This window comes from Magnolia sinica, chromosome 7, assembly GCF_029962835.1.
Source record: "Magnolia sinica isolate HGM2019 chromosome 7, MsV1, whole genome shotgun sequence".
NCBI lineage: Eukaryota > Viridiplantae > Streptophyta > Magnoliopsida > Magnoliales > Magnoliaceae > Magnolia > Magnolia sinica.
The window spans coordinates 89325529-89345810 of record NC_080579.1 but is presented as its reverse complement, the minus strand read 5'-3'; the positions used below and the strand labels follow the sequence as shown (position 1 = coordinate 89345810).

Below are 20282 nucleotides of genomic sequence, written 5' to 3'. Positions count from 1 at the left end.
CCAAATTATGAGGACTTTGTTATGGTCCCTAACATATCTGCAAACCAAGACACAAAAAGTGATCATGTCATCTGCTCAGCAGCGAAAAAAAGCAACACCAATGATCAGAATCCAAGGAAAACAAGCAATAGAAGATGAAGCCACAGGAAAGTGCATCACTCCCACACGACATAGAAGAAAATGAAAATGAAGGCCATCACCCATTCAAATCCACGTCGTGTTTGTGTATCTTCATGACTATTGGGGCTTTTGGTCCTTGTGACAATGGTCACTGGGGAAATCTGTTCCCTTGCAGTGAGAATCTTGGTTAATTGAATCACCCGCTACAGGTATTTTTCTAGACATTCCGTATATGAGCCTCTTCAAACGGCACTTACTGCTATTAGTTTGATGATCCCTATAGAACACAATCAGCTATGCTATCAATGCATGTCAACAGGAAGAATAACACCAAATACTTCATCGCTAATGAAAATTTTACCTCATACAGGAAAAACTTCAAACATTATACCACTCTCGCAATTTTTCATTCTCTACAATCAGAAGGGGAAAAACAAATGGAATGACAATAACAGGAGGTAAATCATATGCTGAATTGAAATTCTCAGAAAAGAAAATTTTTACCGAAAAACAAGCACTAGGACTTTCATAACTTGCTCAGAGAATGGGACTGAACTGAACTCTCCAGCAGCCTCCTTATGCACCCTTTAGTAGCATTATCAGAAGAATGAAAACCGAGCTCCATTGCTCGCAGAGAACAAGCTGTATTCTTCAATAGTTGTGTCCTTTTTAGTGCATGCAACGGTGGACTGAACAGGAGACACCGATGATTTCAAAGAAAGATCTCCAATAACTTCATCTTTCAAGGACACTGCTTTTGAATTGTATCCTGCAGCCACTGCCACAGGACCACCAAAATGGAACAACGAAAAGGTTGGGCTCTCATTATTGGATCTTGCAGGGTTCCTGCCACCGCCATCTTGTCCAGGCGGTGGGGCTTTCTGTGGCGGCCATCTATTGGAAAACGGTCTCTCAAGAGAATGATCAGTGACTACTGAATCAACACCATTGGATTCTTGCGCTCCACCACATTTAGAATTCTGGGTATGGTCTTTTGAGTTCACAATGCTGGCTTTGTTAGCCATCTGATACGATGAAACCTGACCCACGTTGAGCATGGGAGCTGTTAAAGGTTGCAGAGTGCCATATTGCATGCAGAAGGTTGATGATGGGTTTGATGGTACACCATAACCGAGTGGTCCATGGTATATGTAGCGATTGGGCTGATGAAACGGCACCAAACCATTGGTAGGAGCTGCTGCCCATGAAGCAGCACATTGATGAAAGTAGCCCACTGTTGAATGCGTGGGAAAAATTGGCAAATGCATACTTTCGTTGTGCACTGGTGGGATGTTCTGTTGCTCAGAACACGCATCCACTGAGATTCTGCTGTTCTCAGAATTATAGGCACTTTTTGTTAGCTGGTCAGTGACCATCCCACTTGAAAAAGACTCTGGCCCACTTGTCTTATATTTCCCATCTGCCCCAACATCCAGGCAATTGTGAAATGTGCTTTCGCCACACGTTGAAATTTCTCTACCTTCCGATTGCTGGCTTGCATCTTCTGAATCAGATGTCGATGAAGATTCTGCATTTTGAGCACCTGAAGAGCCAATACTGCTGTCACCCTCGCTAAGCCAAGATGAGCAGTTATCTGAACTGGAAGTGGTCATTAATGGATCGGAAGCAGTAGTAAAGGGAAAGGTAGAGATGACAGAACTCATTTCAACTTCATCATCTGCTGCATTTTTTGAGCATGAAGATTTTGGTCCCAAGAAGCTGAATCCATTCTCGCAGCCATTTTGCATGCCGGGAGTAGAGTTGCATGCTTTCTTCCTACCATCTTCATGATTACTAGAAAATTCAGATGAACACTTCTCATCAAATGACTTGAATGTGTCATTGGGTTGTCGGCACCCATTCTCATTTCCATTGCATACAACTCCCTCATAAGCATCAGCTTTGTAAGATGAAGAACGTAAGGTAACATCTGGGTCCGAGTTGCTTCTAGGATATCTTTTCTTCGAGTCCATTGGTTCCCAGATTTTCTTGGTATGAGCAGCATCTCCTCTACTCAGAGGAATGTTGCTTGTGGCAAGCTTGCCTTTAGGAACTCCACAACTATCCGATGCATAGCATCCATTGTTGTACCTGCTTCCATGATAGAATGGCCTGGATATATCTAATGCAGATTCTGCCTTATTCCCAGTTTTAAAATCCCTAACTGATCTGATCTGAGGGACAGGTTGCCCACTCTTTGATCTGTAATCAGTATGTAGGTTACACCTGCAGGAATGGAAATCGTGTCTATCACGCATTCTGTTGCTGGAGCAGTGGAACTTCTCCCCGAACTTTGACCCGCAATTTCTGGCATTGGGCTTTATGCCATTGTTTCTTGACAGCCTGTGGGGCCCATTGATGCACCTGTACAATATTGACATGTCACCATGTAGCTTTTGGTCAGTTTCATCAAACGGAACAGCACACTCGTTAACCGAAATCGGCTGCCGTCTCTCACACCACCTGGAAGCTTGATCTAGCAGAACATCTTTCTTGAATCTAAATTTCCGTCTGGAAGATTTTGATTGCTCAATTGTAAAAGAACCATTGCTATCTGTTATGCTGAGCTCTCCGTCAACAATCCCATTTGAGGACTGTTCATCTGTAATATCAGAAGAAAGTGGGCTGGATAGAATATTATCTCCTGTTTCACTAATTGAATCCCCAGAGCTGGAATTGTTATGTGACTCATCATGGACACTAAAGGATGATTCTTTTGCAGGCACCAGTGAAGCAATGGGAGGTTGCTTGTGTTCGTCAACACATTGTTTTTCTCTCTCCCTTTCTTTTCCTTTTAGTCTCTCTTTTCTTCTGAGTTTCTTTTCTCTTTCCTTTGTTCTCCTCCTCTCCTTACGCTCTTCTTCTTCACGCTTCTCTTTCTCCTCTTCTTCAAGAAGCTTCATCTGAAGAGATAATGGCAAAGTCAGAGGTAGCAGTATCCATGAGGAACTGAGAATCAGTTATTTTTACTGAAATTCCTAAGAATTGAGTTAATTTCCATCGAAATTCATGAAACGAAACATTGGCAAAACACTTACCTGCTTTTCTAATGTGATGATTTCTTTGCATGCAACATGAACACGCTCCTCCAGCAATTTTAAGGCAAGGCAAACAAATATGCTATGTGCATTTTGCCGTGCTGTTCCTTCTCTGAAAGCCTTTTCTACCTGAGAAGGGTACCATCTTTAATTGCATGCATTATACTATGGAAATGGATGTGCATATGCAATGAGGGCAGTAAGAAATGCATTTTATTGTTTTTCTTTAAGAAAATGCATTTTCCGCAACTATCATCAAGAGTGACATTTGGTGAACTTAAGAATAGAAGTAACGGTGACATAGAATTCTCTGTTTCTTGGTCCATTGTTGATGGACAAAAGAAAGTAAGATATGAGAAAGGTGCTTCAGCATTTGAGAGCCCAAAATAATCATAGAAACCTATGAGTCTCAATTTGCCCACAAGTTTAGGCTGAGTTTGGATGTACAGAAAAGGTCAGGAGGAAAGAATGTATTTTGCAGGTCAGAACTGACATGTAGCAGAATTTACTTGTCATGGTACAGACAGAAATGTGGGCAATGTATAATGTGGTTCCTAAAATTCTGCCACCAGAATGCGCATTGGAATGGATAACCATCCGTAACCCATTGAAATATGCATTTCTGTTGAATTTTGGCATCACCCAGATGCACTCTTAGTTCACAAATGAAGTCATCACCTTGCCTTGAAAATTAAATCACAGACCATTTTAGAGTTATTAGAAGCCCTAATGAGTTTTCCTTTTTTAACTTGTCCACAAGTTCAGTTCTTTGTATTTTGCACATCTTGCTATTTTTAAGAAATAGAAATCCTAGAAACCAATGAGATTCCAGTACTCATGGTCTGTAATCAGGAAAGTGCAGCACGGACTATCCGAGGCATAGTTAGATCATCTACGATTTTGAAGATTGTTGCTAATATAAGTACAGAATCTGATGACTGATACATAATATATTAGCCAGCATGCAAAATATACCTGCTCTTTGAAAATAACAGTGGCAGCATCTAGAAGAAATTCTCGAGCAAGTTCAGGACTCTTTGCATGTTTTTGCGGGCGGGAACCATCTCCATCCAGCTCATTTCCATCCTTGTCCATGGAATCATCATCCTGCATTTTGTATATACAACAGGAAATTGCAAAGGGAAGCACACATTCAAAACTGTATTTTAAAGAACAAATAATCTCCTTCCCTGAGAAAATAATTGTAAATTGGCCTTTAAAGAGTCACGCTTACCTCTTCTTCCTCGGCTTCTTCAGCATGCTCAAAGAAACTTCTGATACTTTCTCCCTTTGTTATAGTAACGAACCCATCCCCCACTATAAGCCTGCGATGTACACACGGTTGGCCCTTCAATGCGTGGGCTTTTACCGTAAGTTCGGTGCAGCGACCATCTAGCCTCCAAGCCCTCAATGTAATAAAGCATGCGGTCAAGCCGCCAAGATCGAGGCCATTCACTTGAACACTTCCATTTGTACCAACATCTTCAAACTCCAAAATGTCAGATTTTCCTTCTCCGGTTCCAACAGCCCATTCAAAGTGATGATACGTTCCAACCACATCTGTGAAGGATTGGTGCCAATCAGCTTGAACCGTGTCTTCTGATACCTGAAAACATTAAATATTAAGGGAAGATAGATGGAAAGGCCCGAATAGATAATTCTTTCTTACAATTCCTATCACAGTTCCTGCTAGCAAAATAAAGGCTAAATAGCTGGAAACTGAAAGATTAGGGTCCCATAACTGCAAGATGATTTAGTAAGATACAAAATCAAGCAGCAGAAATGCGATCTGTAAGCACCCAGAAGGTACTTGACATGACAAAACAAGCATGAGTTGGAGGACTGAAGAAGCCTTCAAAGAATGGCAAAAACATACTTCATACTGAAAGGCTGTGTCTGCAACACAAAACCAATTGGTGCAGCGAGGTTCCCTTCGCATGCGCTTCAGTTCCTTCAGCTCCTTGAACTCACGAATAACATTCCTTCTGCAATCTCTGCAAAACCTCTTGCTGTCAAACCTGTGACATGAACATCGAGTCCTTAACTGTTAAGACAATCTAACATGAGAGAGCATAAGAACTATATCAGCTGGTCCAGTGGCGGTGGTCAAGAGTACCATGGGTAGGGCATATTGATCACTCCCAGATGAACACTGTTTGGCAGTGGACTCCCAAATTGATCACCTCTCAGGAGGAGTTACTGTAGCTATGCTTTTCAAGTGTCCAATTAAGGTTGAAATAATCTCTAATTGAAGCTTCTTACTAATGAATCTGGAATCCAATAACTCAATTTCACTCTAGAACTTCATTAACTATTGTAGAACTTTTTGCAGAGTTGATTATAGCATCATGATGACGGCTTTCGAGCAAGTTGATGCAACCACACTGGTCTCCATCGTGTATCCTAGAATCAGTTCCCATTTGCCTTAACCACATCTAATATGAGTACTTTTGAGTTTCAGAAAACTACGTTCACTCAACAACACCATCACAAGCTTGATCGAGATGAGTAATTCGGAGAAACATAGATACTAGGACAGCGGTTTCAGACCAAATGAACCTGTATTGGCAGTGGTTACTAATAGAAGCTCCTCATTTCCTTGCTATAACTCTCCATGGCATAATGCATTGGGTAAAAAGTTGTTCTTAGGGATACTTGGTCAAACTCCTAACTTATACTGGATAAATGCTAACATATATGTTATACAATATATAATTCATCACATACACAATTTCATCGTCATGTGTGTGGAAATATGGTATGTATATGCAGATTAACACTAAACATTTAAATCCACACGTTTGTGTTAAGTTTGCATTAGTTAGACCGTGTGAATCAATGGAAAAACATTTTAGTAGACCCAAAAATATAATATAAAATCACCATCCATGTTAAAAGACGGATAATTTTACTCATAAACTAGTAATAAGAAGCTAAAAAGATGATAAAACTTTAAAGGCCCTGTTAAAGGACCACCAAACAACCTCAACCATAATATCATCATTTACAAACAAGGCCCTCTTTTTCATACATAGCAAGGCTTCTGCCAAGACATTGGACCCTTTATAAATACAAGAAGTTAGACGTGTGCACCTCTGTACTCGAGATCAATGTTATACTCCACCAATGCAAAAATCTCTAGGAATGATTACTAAGATTGAGCCAATATCTGATGGTGGAAGCAAATTATGATTCAAAAATAATTAAACAGTAGTTGAAGTATGATGGTATGCATTCGCCGTTGCAAGAGGGGACAAGGCTATGATTATGATGATAATGACGTCTATTTGCGTACTTCCCATGCGATAATCAATAAGCACTCCAGTTTCTCAGACAATATTGTATTGGCTTCTATTTACTTGCGCTCCATTTTAGGCAACAAAACTCTGGACATTGGTAAAGAACAGGTGGGATGTAATCATGTGCTTGAAGAAATAAAAAATCCAACCTAGTCATTTTTTGGCAAAGGCATGCCACTTCACCAGCCCGACTTCACAAGGAAGAATTCCAATATAGCAATCCATAAGTCAGTCAGTAAAACTGTTTTTTTTGCAAATTGTAAGTGGTAGTTTGGGCTTAGGCATCCAAACATGAGTAGAAGAGTCAAAAGGCTAACCTCCGAAAACAAATTATGTTTCAAGGGAAGGAAACATCTACAGAAAAAAACAAGAACTCATAAGATTTTCAAGGTACAGACTACAGGATGTTAAACTAACATCTACCTCTGGAGGGATTAATTTAAACTGTTGCAGCAGCATCACAACAATGTTGCTTCCCCAATAAGAACATCAAGAATCGCTCCTGGGAAGAAGCTAAAGTCCCTGCACTAGTTTTGATGCTTATTGATATGGCAACATGATGTGCCCATCCCAGCTAGAGGAATCTCCAACTCAAGAAGCCTATTTGGGAGCTACTTTTGCACCTGACAATGGCCACGCTGACATGACTCCAAGTTCACCCTTAACTGCACCAATCTGCTGTATTGATAGTTGTTTGTTTTCTTGTATCTTGCTGTTGTTTAACGTCTTCGTGACCGCTAGCTCTGAACATCCTCAGGCAAATGTGCTTCAGGTATCCTCATACTTGGGATGAAATGGGCCTCAAATAATGATGATCACAAATCGATCATCATCATCAAATCCTTGAGGTTGGCTTTATGAATCCTATTTCACTAATCATTCCTATCTAGGTCCTATCCTCGATAATGAACAAGCCTTCTTATCGCTTTTTTTCACGTCAATCCAAGTCCTTTTTAAGTCTCCCTCAATTTCACCTTCAGCCATCATCAATGTTCTCCTCCTGGCCGGAGCCATCCCTGATCTTCTTTGCACATGACCAAACCTTCTCAATCGACTCTTCATCATGTAATCTCTTATTGGGATTGCTCCTAGACTGACTTGATGACCTTATTCTTAATTCTATCATTCATAGTCTTCCCATACATCCATTTCTACATTCACATCTCTACAACAATCAATAAAAAAATAAGGTAGTTTTTACATGTTATTGAAAACAAAATATAAATAAACATTCCATGTTTATTGTTCTCCATACATATGGTTCCCGCCATCTTCAAGTATCATGGTTTAATCACTATCTCCCACTCCACTTCGTGCAACTTTAGCAAGGACCCTTCTCGTTTATCCTTCTCCTATTTAGGCATCTCAACTTTGAAATGTGGTTCTTCTGGAAAGTGCTATTTGATGCTATCTAGTGGACAACCAAATTTGGTTCTGAAACTACAGATTATGGCCCTTTAAATTTGAATCCAGACTTCGCCATGAGCCTCAAATAAGTGAACTTTCCATGAAAAAAGAAAAAGAAAAAAAGAATGCTTGTCTCAATCCTTGTGGAATACATTATTGCCTTTAATGGAGCAATGAGATCCATAGTTGGCTCTATCACAGTATTGCTAGGTCACCTGTCACTGGTTTCCCTTGGATTTCAGCCACAGCGGTGAATAAATTTAGTTCATAAAGTAACAAGTTAAGGGAGGATCAGCTCGATGCGCTTCCCCTCACAAGAACATTTTGGCTTATTACACCATCAATTATGTCCAGAAAATGCAGGAATAAAAAAGGACAGGTAGGATGTTTTAGAATTCACGAAAATATAACAGATGCCTTACATATGGAGTGGAGAGTAGAAGAGTTGACAAACATTGATTGCTTCAGACATGGAGCAAGGAGTAGAAGCACCCAAAAAACACAGTTCCCTTTTTTGGTGGATCCCATTGTTCTTTCAATATGATGCCATACGATGAAAGGAAAGGTGAGAAATCAAAATCCTAATGGTCGAGGCTTTTCATGTGAAACTTCAAGGGCGGAAAGAATTATAGGTCTCCTACTGCTCTGTAGAGAAGGTTAAATGATCTCGAATAAGGTAAGTTGGAAGCTGAACCAGAAGGAACAGTAGACAGCATGGAGACCAATCACCTGTCAACAAAGTAGAACAAATTTGGGATTGTCCACCCTTCCCCCTCTAAGGTAAACAGTAAACCATCAGAGTTCTTCCACGCAAATTCAACCAAAGGAAGCCTGGCACATAACCATGTCAAATTCAAGAAGAAGAAGAACCCTTCCCTCTCTAAGCAGAAGAAGAAGAAGACGAAGCCTTTCCCCCTATAAGGTAAACCATCAGAGTTCTTCCAAGCAAATTCAACCAAACGAAGCCTGGGACAAAACCATGTCAAATTGAAGAAGAAGAAAACTTTCTAAGCACCACCACATCACACAATCACACACGCACGCACACATTGGGATCATCCAGCCTTTCCCCAAAGTATCAGATATCTTCCAAGCAAATTCAACCAGAGGTAACCTGGTATATCCATGTTAAACACCCAGCCCTCCCAAAAGAATAAGGAGAGGGAAAAGGAGAAGAAAAAATAGTACACACCAAAAAAGTGTGAAGGAACAAAAAAATCTTAATTGGTAGAACACCTCTTCATAAACAGCGATGATGGATCTGTAACAATTTCCAATCCTTGCACATGAAGCAACTTGGTAACCACCATGACATTCCACAATCGCACTCGCGCACGCGCGCGCGCACACACACACAGAACACAAACAGACAAGCAGGCACTTTTGCACTTAAGCCTACATATCATTTCCCACTCAATAACATGCCCGCCTGCACCCCTATTCTCCCCACTCCCTAAGGAAGTCAGTTGAGTCCCCTTCAGAGCTTGAATGACAGAGATGGTTTTTAAATCTTAACCATAAAATCAGCATAAGATGCATCTCCACTTCATTAAGTTACATCTGTGTATTCATTAAAGAAAAGGTTAAAGCCAAAATGAAAGATCACCTAATCCAAAAAAAAAAAAGAGAGAGAGAGAGAGAGAGAGAGAGAAGAGGACAGAAACAAATGCTCCTAAAAAATTTTCATTGTGATGTTTTCAACAATCTTTTCAAATTTATTTGTCCCCATTAGCAAGTTTTCTGTATAAATTTCTAATCAAAACTAGTCCAAGTGAGTTTTTTGCATTCTCGTGTGAATTCTGCAGTTATCTTCTTGTGGTTAATTGTTTGACTATGGAAAGATATTTAGTATGATCCATCTGGAAATTTGCTAAATCTTGAGATTTTGTCAACGAGCTTCGCACCATCGGCAATTTTACTAAATGCACATGAGCATTCTGGCTAGGGCTTGCCCATGACGAAGGCTTTAATCCCAAAACAACGCAGCTCTTCTGGATTGTTAAAGGATTCCCTCATACAATAGTGAAGTGTCCATTAAAACTGTCAGATTAAGCTTTTGAGTTATTCTGCCCATTTATATTAGGACAATGGACTTGCCAGTGTGTTCTTTGTTTATACCTACATAATGCCTACTACTACCTATGCACATTTTTTTACTGTTGATATTTACTTGAAAACAAAATTACAAATGAGGAACTAACAGAACAAAACTCACCTATACATGAGCCTCTCAATAAAATCCTCCTCTTTCATTCGTAGTAGAGAGTGCCTTGTTTCATCACCCAGTGCTGACCAGAAATCCACCAGCGTGTCACAAGAAAGCCTAGCTGTGTGTAAAGCACATGTTTCTCTGGTTCCATGCACTCTGCCATAATTCGCAATTCCTTGGCTTATCCAACCCCGACCACCCCCACCGCATGCATCAGGGTAAAGCAACTCGCGTTCCCGTTCCCTCGCACGTGCACTGTCAAAAACCTGAACAAACAGATGTTAACAAAAAATGGATAAATTCAGTGAACCAGCTTTAACTAAACCATCAGGTTATGATATCTACATTTTGGAGCGCCCCAAGAGACTTTCCATCTAGAAAGCAATCTAAAAGTGTCAGTATCCCATCTTTAGTTGTTGCCAGACCTCCCCAAGGATGGACAGATGGGTCTTGGACATCATCTTGACCACTGCAAGAGACTACCACCGATTCATCATCTTTTGAGGTTCCCAGCTTGCTAGTGAGGTACCCACCCCCTCCTTCCTGCTGTAAAGACTTCCCATACATGACAATCTGTGAAAAGCCTTCAAGCAGCAACCCATTGCATCTCGAACAGTACAGGTTCTTACGAGCTTGCTCAAAGAGTGTTTGCTTATCAATCCTCAGGAGTTCCCGCCGGGTGTGAGGTGGCAGCTCACTCCAGAACTAATTAAAACATGCCACAAGTCAGATATTTGTAACAGGATCCCTTGTCAATGTTTCATCCATTGAAAAAGAAAATGAAAAAATAGTAATGCATGTAAGTTTTCTGCATTAGCACCTATCTAAAATCCTGTTTTACCATAGAGGTGCTGTTTGCACAAAACAAAGAAAAAGTTTTTTGTTTTTAAAAAAAACAAAAAAACAAAACAAAACCAATTTCAATTCATTATTCCATCAAAAGAAAAACCAAGATTTTCATTAAGAATCAATACAAATAACACATAAATCAAACAAAACCCCGAAAGGCCATAAAAGCATTTGAAGTAAAACTGCATATTTGTAATTAGTACATTAAAATCACTGCCAAATTAACAGGAAAATAATAAGTATCAATATTCTTTATATACCTTTTTAGAAAAAATAAAGGATTACAGCTTCCACAAATTATCAAATACCAAAACCTGTGTGGAGAGTGTAGATTCCAATGCTATTGATATATCTCCAGATAATCCTGTCTACAACTAACTATAAAAATCAAACAAGATCCAAGAAACCCATATGCATATTCATGCTATGATGTGTACTCTTACATGGTTTGGGATTGCCACACTTGAAATCATGCATTCGGATTTCTATCATTGTTTGCAAACATTGGATGTGACCATTCCATGAATTACCAAATTTCTCCATCGAAATTCCATTCAATGAAATCATCACAAGACAAACAAACCACCCACGATAACAACGATGAGATCAATATATAAACCAGATCTGAAAATTCAACAACTGAGAAATGAAATCAAAGCTGCTGATCGATCCAATCATATGCCAATTGGAAACTCAATAAACTTTAAGATCGTACTCAATAATTCAAATTATGTGTCGAATTCTCCATTTGTTCAATCTAAATTCACGTATACAACCAACAACAAAAAATCTCTCAAAGTGAAATAAAATCAAATCCACATATCGTCTGATCAAACAGTATAATTCAAACTCCGGATCGAACAAACCGACCATTCAATCTTAATTAAGGTATGGACCGAGAAAAATGCAATCTGTGGTCAGGAAATCAAATAGACGGGGATTCAATGGACCGATCGATCGGACCTTTTGGAGCTGATCGGATGTAACCTCGCCACAGTGCTTAGACCAGATTCCATTGGCCGAGACCGATCCGACGGATTGAGCATTTTTCTGCGGAAGGCCGGGCATCTTTCTACCTCACGCTGTTGGGGATCCGTTCGTCGATCTTTCCATCCGCGGACTGTCGGATCAATGGATCCGTACCGATGCGGACCTCACGTCGGGATTCCGACGGATGGATCGGATTCGAGGCGGAACAGATCGGAATCGGTCTAGAATCGATCGGGTATTTCTAGATCAGAATCGGATTGGAAGAAATGGGAATTCGATGCAGTTTTAGGGTTTTGGTGAGAGAGAGAGAGAGAGAGAGAGAGCGCTGTTTGTTTCAAGCATCAATAGAGAGAAGACCCCTATCTCGGAGCTTTTCAAGGGTGCGCATTACGCGCACACAGGTAAAAGCGAGAAGATACTGCTTTTTGAAAATTTTTTAATTGAAGGAAAATACAAGTGGTACTCGCGCGTGTAGAACTGTGAGAATCCTACTCGCGGGAGCACGTGTCGGAATGGCAACGGCTGGGTCGATATCCTGGGCGTTTTTCAGGGGAAGGGAATCGTCCACGGCACCTGTGATCAATGGCTAGTGAGGCCCACCATGTTGTATATATAAAATCCACCCCTTCTATCAGGTTCTATCATAAATGATAGGCCTTGATAAAAAAACATCAACCAGATCCTGCACTCAGATGGGCCACACAAAGTTGAATAGTGGGGATGGAATACCAACCATAGGTTTGTTCGTGGGCAAGCATAGTGTGTATCTTTCATCTAACCATTAATCAGATGCAACTTACCTCACCAGGATGAAGAGATACAAAAATCAGCCTGATGAAAAACTCAAGTAGACCGCACCACCTGACTCGGCAGTTTTCTGAGTGAGTTTTCATTGTTCCAAATTTAATCAGTCTAATCTTCTGTATGAGCGGTCCAAATCATGGTTCTTACCTGATGAACCGACTGGATTTTCCATATACAAAATCGTGGACCCCACATATAGTCGGCATTTTAGGCGTTGCGTAAAACAGGTGTTGCAGAGATTCTCGATACTTTTTCAGGCAGGCCTCACGTAGCGCGTGCGTTAGGAACAAAGAGTAGGTCGGTCTTCTCATCAGGTGACCCACCTAATGGATGGTGGAGTATTCTCGGTCTTCTGATCAGCGGTCTATCTTTTATTAGGTGAGACCCCGGCCCTTACCGTGGGGTCACCTTGATGTATGTATTCTCTATCCAGGCCGTCCATCCGTTTTTCGAGATCATTTTATGGTATTTTTCCAAAATTGAAGCAGATCCAATTATCGGTGGACCCTACCATCAGAAACAGTAGTGATTGATCGCCCAACCATTAAAAACTTTTGGTCCGCTTCATTTTTGGGATAATGCACTAAACTTATTGGAAAAACGGATGGACGGCGTCTATATACGTCAAGGTGGGTCCCACGGTAAGGGCCGAACCTTCTTGGGTGAGGCCCGGTCTCACCTAATCCGCTCCCGGCTCAGTTGTGGAACAGGGCCTTGATCTCTCGTGGAATTTCAATTTTTCTAGAATGCATCTCAACGTTTTGCTGGCGGATACGTCCGGGCTTTGGCCTGTGGAGGCGAATTTCCTGTCCCCCCACAGAGATTACAGTGGCAAATCCACTCCGTTCATTAGTTTTCAAGTTCAAAATAGGGCAGAAATCTAGCTATCGGGTAGATTCGAAACTCAGGTGGACCACGTGATTGGAAACGGCGGGATTGAACACTCACCGTTGAAAACTTTGTGGGGGGCCACAAGTTTTGGATCATGATAATATTTGTTTCTACATTTTATCAGATTGGTAGTAACATTAGGAACGGTTTGGATGGCATATAAACATCATGGTCATCTCAAGGAAGGTTTCAACGGTGGACGTTACTATTTCCACCGTTTCCTTCCGTGTGGCCCACATGAATTTCGGATCTACCTGAATTTTTTATATTTGTCCAATTTTGATATCAACACACTGATGAACGGAGTGGAATTATCACGAGAATATCTATGGAGCCCACATAGCTTCCAACGACTATGCACAGGCAATCGGCATCAGCCTCGTACGCGGATTGCGTCCTACTACTGCCAGGAGGGACTCGGTCCTGAAGGGGCACTGTAGGGCCCACCGTTACATATTTGTTTTATCCATGCCATCCATCCATATTTTCAGATCATTTTAAGACATTAAGCAAAAAAAAAAAAAAGAGGCAGATAGAAGCCTCAAGGGTGCCATACCAAAGGCAGCAGTGGTGATAATGATGCCACCGTTGAAACCTTCCTAAGGTACTCCGTGCTATTTACTTGCCATCCAACAAGGTCCCTCGTGAAAACACAAATATCAGCTTGAAATATATATATATATATATATATAAAGCTTCTTTGCCTCATGAGAAGCTTTCAACAGTAGCCGTCAAATCCCAACTGTATTATGTGGTGTGTCCCACTTGACCCTTGGATCTGCCTCCTCTTTTGTTTCATGTCTAAAAATAATGTTTTAAAATGGATAGATGGAGTGGATAAAAAAAAATATACATCACGGTGGCCCCACAGAGTCCCTGTAAGCACCGAGTCGACCCTCTTGGGCAGGACGGAATCCGCGTCCCTCAGCCTTTGAATCTAGGGTCATCTTTCCATTATCTAAACCGTCTGTATGATGAGCCTCATTTAGGATTTGGGGTACCTATTAGATTGGAACGTTATAACCTTTTGATCACTTGACTAATTTCCTTTGAATAATCAAATGGTTGGAATCTGTCAAAATTGAGATTTTTTTAGTGGCCCACATCAACGGCGAGATCATCATATGTCGGTTTGGATCATTGAAAAGGATTGTGCTGCAATAGGCCTGTAACACTCTGAAAATTGGAGGTCATGCTACGCTCAACTCCCAAGTTTCCGGGTATCACTTATAACCAATTTTACTATTTTAAGTTTAATCCGGTTTAATGAACAGCAAGGAATCACTTAGGGCATGAATCACAATCACACCTAAAATAATAAAATGGAAGTGACTAAAGATATACAAGTCCAAAATAATATTAATGGGTCGCACAAGGCGTTGCCAAGTAAAAATACAAAAGAATGATACGTCCAAAAGAATAGTGTGTTGAGTCCACCACTCAGCAATCCAAAATCTGTCTGTTAAACCTATGGTGAACCGCTCATCAGCTGGAAGTAGGACAGCTCATCCTCCTCATCAATACCAGCACCGCTCGATTCCTCAAACTCAGCGTCACCTGCAACTACTGAAGAATCTAGTTGGTGTTTTAAAACACTATCCTAAAGTGGGAGTGAGAGATCAACTCAGTAGATACTATTAGTCTTAAGTTACACAAACATCAATTATATTATGAATTTAATGAAAGGTAATACATTCATAAAGTCTTAACTAATCTTGTTAATGTGTAATATCCTGGATTTTCACTGTTTTGGATTTCCAAAAATCCTTGAATTTTTTTTTATATTAATTAACTTATAATATCACTTAAATGATCAATAACACTTAATGTTAGTCTATACAGGGGTGAAGTCAGTAAAGAATCACACAAATTCGATTAATCAACCGTCGGAAGCCAACGAATCCGCCCGATCACTTGAACATCAGGTGTAGTGTAACGTCCCACCCAACCAGAACGGTGTCCTGGGGCGTCCACGTAGGATTTGCCACAGGACCGTTCGTTTAAGTCACTCATAGTGAGGTATCACAAATAAATTAGACCAAGATTAACTCAATTGAATAGACCAGACGAGCCTTGATAGAACCTGGTGTGGGCCTCCAAGCCAGATGGCTGTTTACACTTAGCGACAGCCCGTGCGGGCTATACCGCGACATGCGAAGGTCAGAAAATTATAAAAATTCAAGAGAGCATAGATCTCACTGGGCTTGGGGACCATCGCGGACCACGGACCCAGTGGACACCCAGAAGTGGGATCTGGCACTGACTAAATGCACCCCACTTATGCCAGGATCGGAATCTGGCGCTCGCAAATGAAGCTGAGATACAAGGTTATCCAGTCGTCGGATCTCTTCTACATTTTCAGAGAAGGTCTAATGAATTTTCCTACACCCGTCCACAAACTCTGGGACCCAATCGTGAAACGGTGACCGTTGATCGCAAATCGAGCCCGTGCGACCAAACTCCAGATCCGATCGTCCCCAAATTTTGCGTGGCCCTTCATTGGGCCATGGACCAACTATCCTATGAATTTCATAACCAGAGGGCCACCATAACTGATTCAATCACAGAAATGGACCCCATAGGGCCATTTGAAGATCGGAACCGTTTACTCAAACCCCATAACCGTTCATTCGTTTGTTCCCAAATTTTATATGGTCCCTCATTGGGCCATAAGGCATGTACACACCAAATTTGGTGGCCAAAGGGGTGTTGGGTCCACCCCAAAGCCAATGAGAAATCCTAGAGGGCCATTGTGAGAATTCATTGAAATTAAAGGCCAGAGAGCCCAAATCTAACCGACCCTTCGCTAACTAATCAAGGCTAGCATGACTAAATTAAAGATCTGACCGGGGCAGAGTCAGATAAGGCCCGGATCTTGAATAATAGACAAAATCAACCCCATTACTCTTTTAATCTAAAACCGACGGTTTAGAGTGATCATGACCAAATATCCACTTCCACTGATTATAAATAGGTCACCCTATAAATATAGTTAATCCAAACCCTGATCACTGTCCACGAGAAATCTCAATACTTAATTCATTCTAAAAATGCCTCAATTTTTCGAACAAGCTCTAGACCGCTCCTTGGTGGGCCATTAGTTCCAAAATTGTAGAATAATGTTCGTCTTACTGGGCTCGACGTCTATCGCGGGAGTCGGACTCAGGTAGTGTCCAGAACCGCTTAACTTAAGCCAAAGGATGAGTGCATGAGAAGCGCAAACACCCTAAAGAAAGGATCTGAAACTTAAGTGAATTGAGTCATCCACTCTTATGCAAAGTTGAGGATTTTGGACCGTCGGTTTGCGACCAAACTTCACACGTGGAGTAAGGATATTTCCCCGCTCATATCCATATAGTCATGGCCCCGATCGACCATCGGTGACCATTGAACAGATTTCTAATCATATCTGTCGATCGGCGCATTCAAATGGCGGGCCGATCATGTTCATTCGTAGATCATCATTAGGGCTAACTATCCTACGGTGTATATCAATATGTATACCCTATAGTGGGCCCTAGATCTTGAAAAGACCCTCCTATAGGTCTAGTATAGTAAAAACCTAACACTTGGGGCCATTTCCATCAAATCTTGTATTATAAAAGGGCCTCATTTGGGCACCCTCTCTCCCCATACGATTTTGCCCTAGAGAAGGAAAGAGAGAAGAGAGAAAAAGGAGTAGAGAAAGAGGAGAAAGGAGGAGAAAGAGAGAGGAAGAAGAAAGTGAAGGAAGGTGTTGTTGATGGTGGGGTCCAAGGAAGTTCAACCTTGCAATTCTCTACCCTTTCTCCAAGGAAATCCCTCCACCACAACCACACATTCACTCCGTTGATTGTCTAGGTAAAATCCCTCAATCTTTTTTCTTAAAATCCATGTGTTGAGGAGAGATTAACATGGATTCTAACATACATATGCTTGCTTTAGGGATTCCGGCCGTTCAACCCCAAAAATCCCTGCTCCTAGGTCGTTCCCAAGCCTCCAACGAATTCGAAGGTGCGGACTATTGATCTTAGATGGCCTAGCACCAATTCTAGTATGAGATTAATGATTTTGATTGCTTGGATGTCATATTAGGAGAACTAGAGGAACCCTAGGAATTGTATGTTTGTTGCAATAGTATGGAACTGTAGGTTTGACTCTTATGATGATTGTTCTTGTCTCTCACATGATTTTGTGTATGGATTATTATATGTTCATGCCATGTTTGATTTTTCTATATGTTGTTGCTTCATAGGATGTATGATTCATTACCCTTGTGCATGTGATTTCTTAAGTTGGAGGAAGTGTTAACTTCCTCACCAAACCACACCACAAACATACACTTTATTCATGATGTTAATAGTCTGCTTGTTAGAGAAATTTAAATTGTATGTTGAGCAACATGAGAACATGATGTTGAATATACTTGATGTTACTTTGGTAGTTGGCATGCTATGAGTCCCTATTCCTATCCTTAGGTTGGTCAGGAATTTGAGAAGTGACGGTAGTCCCATCGGTTGGACTATGCTATGGCTAGACCCATGCGTCTGGGCGGGTGTGTGCGGGTGGCTATAGTTCGACTACATGGGTCCTTTGTGCCCGATGTCACTCGCCTCATGCTCGCCCGACTCAGGTGGTCTAGCCTACTGTCTGACCAACCTTGATTGTTAACTCTGCTTGTTCACACTTGTATGGAACCTGGAACACTCTATAACCGTTGTAACTCATCAATAACCCACTTGAAATTTGGTCCACAGCCTCGTGAGCCGGGCATGGTGGAATGGGACATTGTGTCCGAGCTGTAGGCCTATGCTGGGGTACCGCGCCTCCACGTTGTGACCGCGAGCGATCCTTTTCTCATGGCACTCCTCATGTGCTTGAAGTCGGGGATGAGGAACCCGATGGGATCACGGACCGCGGGGTCTCGGCCTCACGCATTGGGGGGTCTTGGCCTCACAACCCATTTAGGGCATTGATACGTGGGGTGTACCAGATTCCCAAATCTGCTGGATGAATGGACCTAACTAATCACACGGCTAACACGATCATTGCATCGCACTAGTTAGGGTGGCAACTCGGCAGTCGAGGTCGCACTGAGGGAGTGTTGGCATTGGCGATCGTTAGATGGTGTCGCACGAGGGAGCGTTGTGGTGAGGGCATGCATCATGTCATGCTGCATACATGCGCATTAATAAGATTACTTAGACGTATGTGATTCTCTGCTTTTCATTATGATCATATTATAATTGATGCCTGTGATAACTTCAGATTAATAGCACCCACTGAGTTGATCACTCACTCCCACTCTGGGACAGTGTTTTAAAACACCAACCAGACCCATTTATAGATGCAGGTGACTCGGGACTAGAGGAGCCTGGTGAGGCGAGTTTCGAGGAGGATGACAAGCTGTCCTACTCCCAGTTGATGGCGGTTCTCCGCCAGCTTGAGAGGCGGGTTTGGATCGCTGAGCAAGGGCTCAGTTTTATTCCTTTTTGGAGTTACTATTCTTTTGTGATTTTGTTGGGTAGCATCTTATGCGACCCATGTATTCTTGGACATGTATATATACATATATATATATATATATATATATATATATATATATATATATTTGTATTCAGTCTCTTTCATTTCAGTGGACTTGTGTAGATGTACTTCATGTTTCAGGAGATTCCAGGCTGCGCATTTAGATTGGATCGCATATTAATGAAAATTGGCTATAAGTGACCTCGGGAACTTGGGAGTCGAGCATATGCACGACCCGATTTTCAGGGTGTTACATAATGCGAATGCGTGGAATATGACATGATGTATGCCCTCGCAACAACACTCCCTCGAGCGACTTCATCTAACGATCGCGCATGACCAACACTTCCTCATTGCGACCTCAGCTGCTGAGTCGCCAACCTAACTAGTCCGATGTAATCGTGATCATGTCAGCCGTGTTTTTAATTAGTCCCATTCAACTAGCAAATTGGGGAATCTAGTACACCTCATGATATCAATGCCCTCAACTGGTTACGAGGCTAAGGCCCCTCAACGTGTGAGGTCAGGACTCCGCGATCCTTGATCACATCGGGTTCCCCATCCTCGATTTCAAGCACATGGGGAGTGCCGAGAAGTGGGATCGCTCGCAGTCACTACGGGGAGGCTCGTCACCCCGGCGTAGGCCGACAGCTCAAACACAGTGTCCCATTCCAGCATGCCTGGCTCTCGAGTTAGTGGATCGATTTCAAATGGTCATCAATGGGCTTCAATGGTTGAAGGGTATTCCAGGTTCCATATAGGCGTGAGCAGACAGGGTTAACAAACAGGTTTGGTTAGTACGTGGACTAGACCGTGCGAGTCCAGGTGAGTACATGACGGACGACATCGAATGCAAGCGACCCATGTAATCCAACTACTGTCGCTTATTCACAACCGTCTAAATCCACGGGTTTAACCTCAAGATAGTCCTACCAATGGGACCATCTTTACTCTCCTCAGTTTCCTAATCAACCTAGGGATTTAATGGTATTCAGTAACACTTCAACAATTTATGGTTTACCATTTAAACTTAAATAATGTCATATACTCATACATCAACATAGGAATCTAGATTTTTCATAAATGCAAGTACTAACAATATTACGAAATGAATGTGCGTGTGTGTTGTGAGGGGTTAGCGGAGAAATTAAGAATTATATATCTCATAGC

The 20282-nt window shown here is 41.6% G+C and overlaps 1 protein-coding gene across 3 annotated transcripts; it reads right to left on the bottom strand.

Moving 5' to 3' along the window:
- Positions 1-462: 462 nt before the first annotated feature.
- LOC131251660 (uncharacterized) lies at positions 463-12321 on the bottom strand. Of its 3 annotated transcripts, XM_058252523.1 has the most exons (9): positions 11886-12321; positions 10894-10924; positions 10419-10778; positions 10080-10339; positions 5035-5176; positions 4393-4764; positions 4134-4265; positions 3159-3287; positions 463-3023 (listed from the first exon to the last, which is right to left on the bottom strand). In XM_058252523.1, the coding sequence occupies exons 3-9, from the start codon at positions 10638-10640 to the stop codon at positions 720-722; spliced, it is 3561 nt and encodes a 1186-aa protein (XP_058108506.1). In that variant the 5' UTR covers positions 10641-10778; positions 10894-10924; positions 11886-12321; the 3' UTR covers positions 463-719. The 3 variants fall into 3 exon arrangements, with proteins under 3 accessions (XP_058108506.1, XP_058108504.1, XP_058108505.1); XM_058252521.1 differs by lacking the exon at positions 10894-10924; XM_058252522.1 differs by lacking the exon at positions 10894-10924 and having other exon boundaries at positions 5035-5152.
- Positions 12322-20282: the final 7961 nt, after the last annotated feature.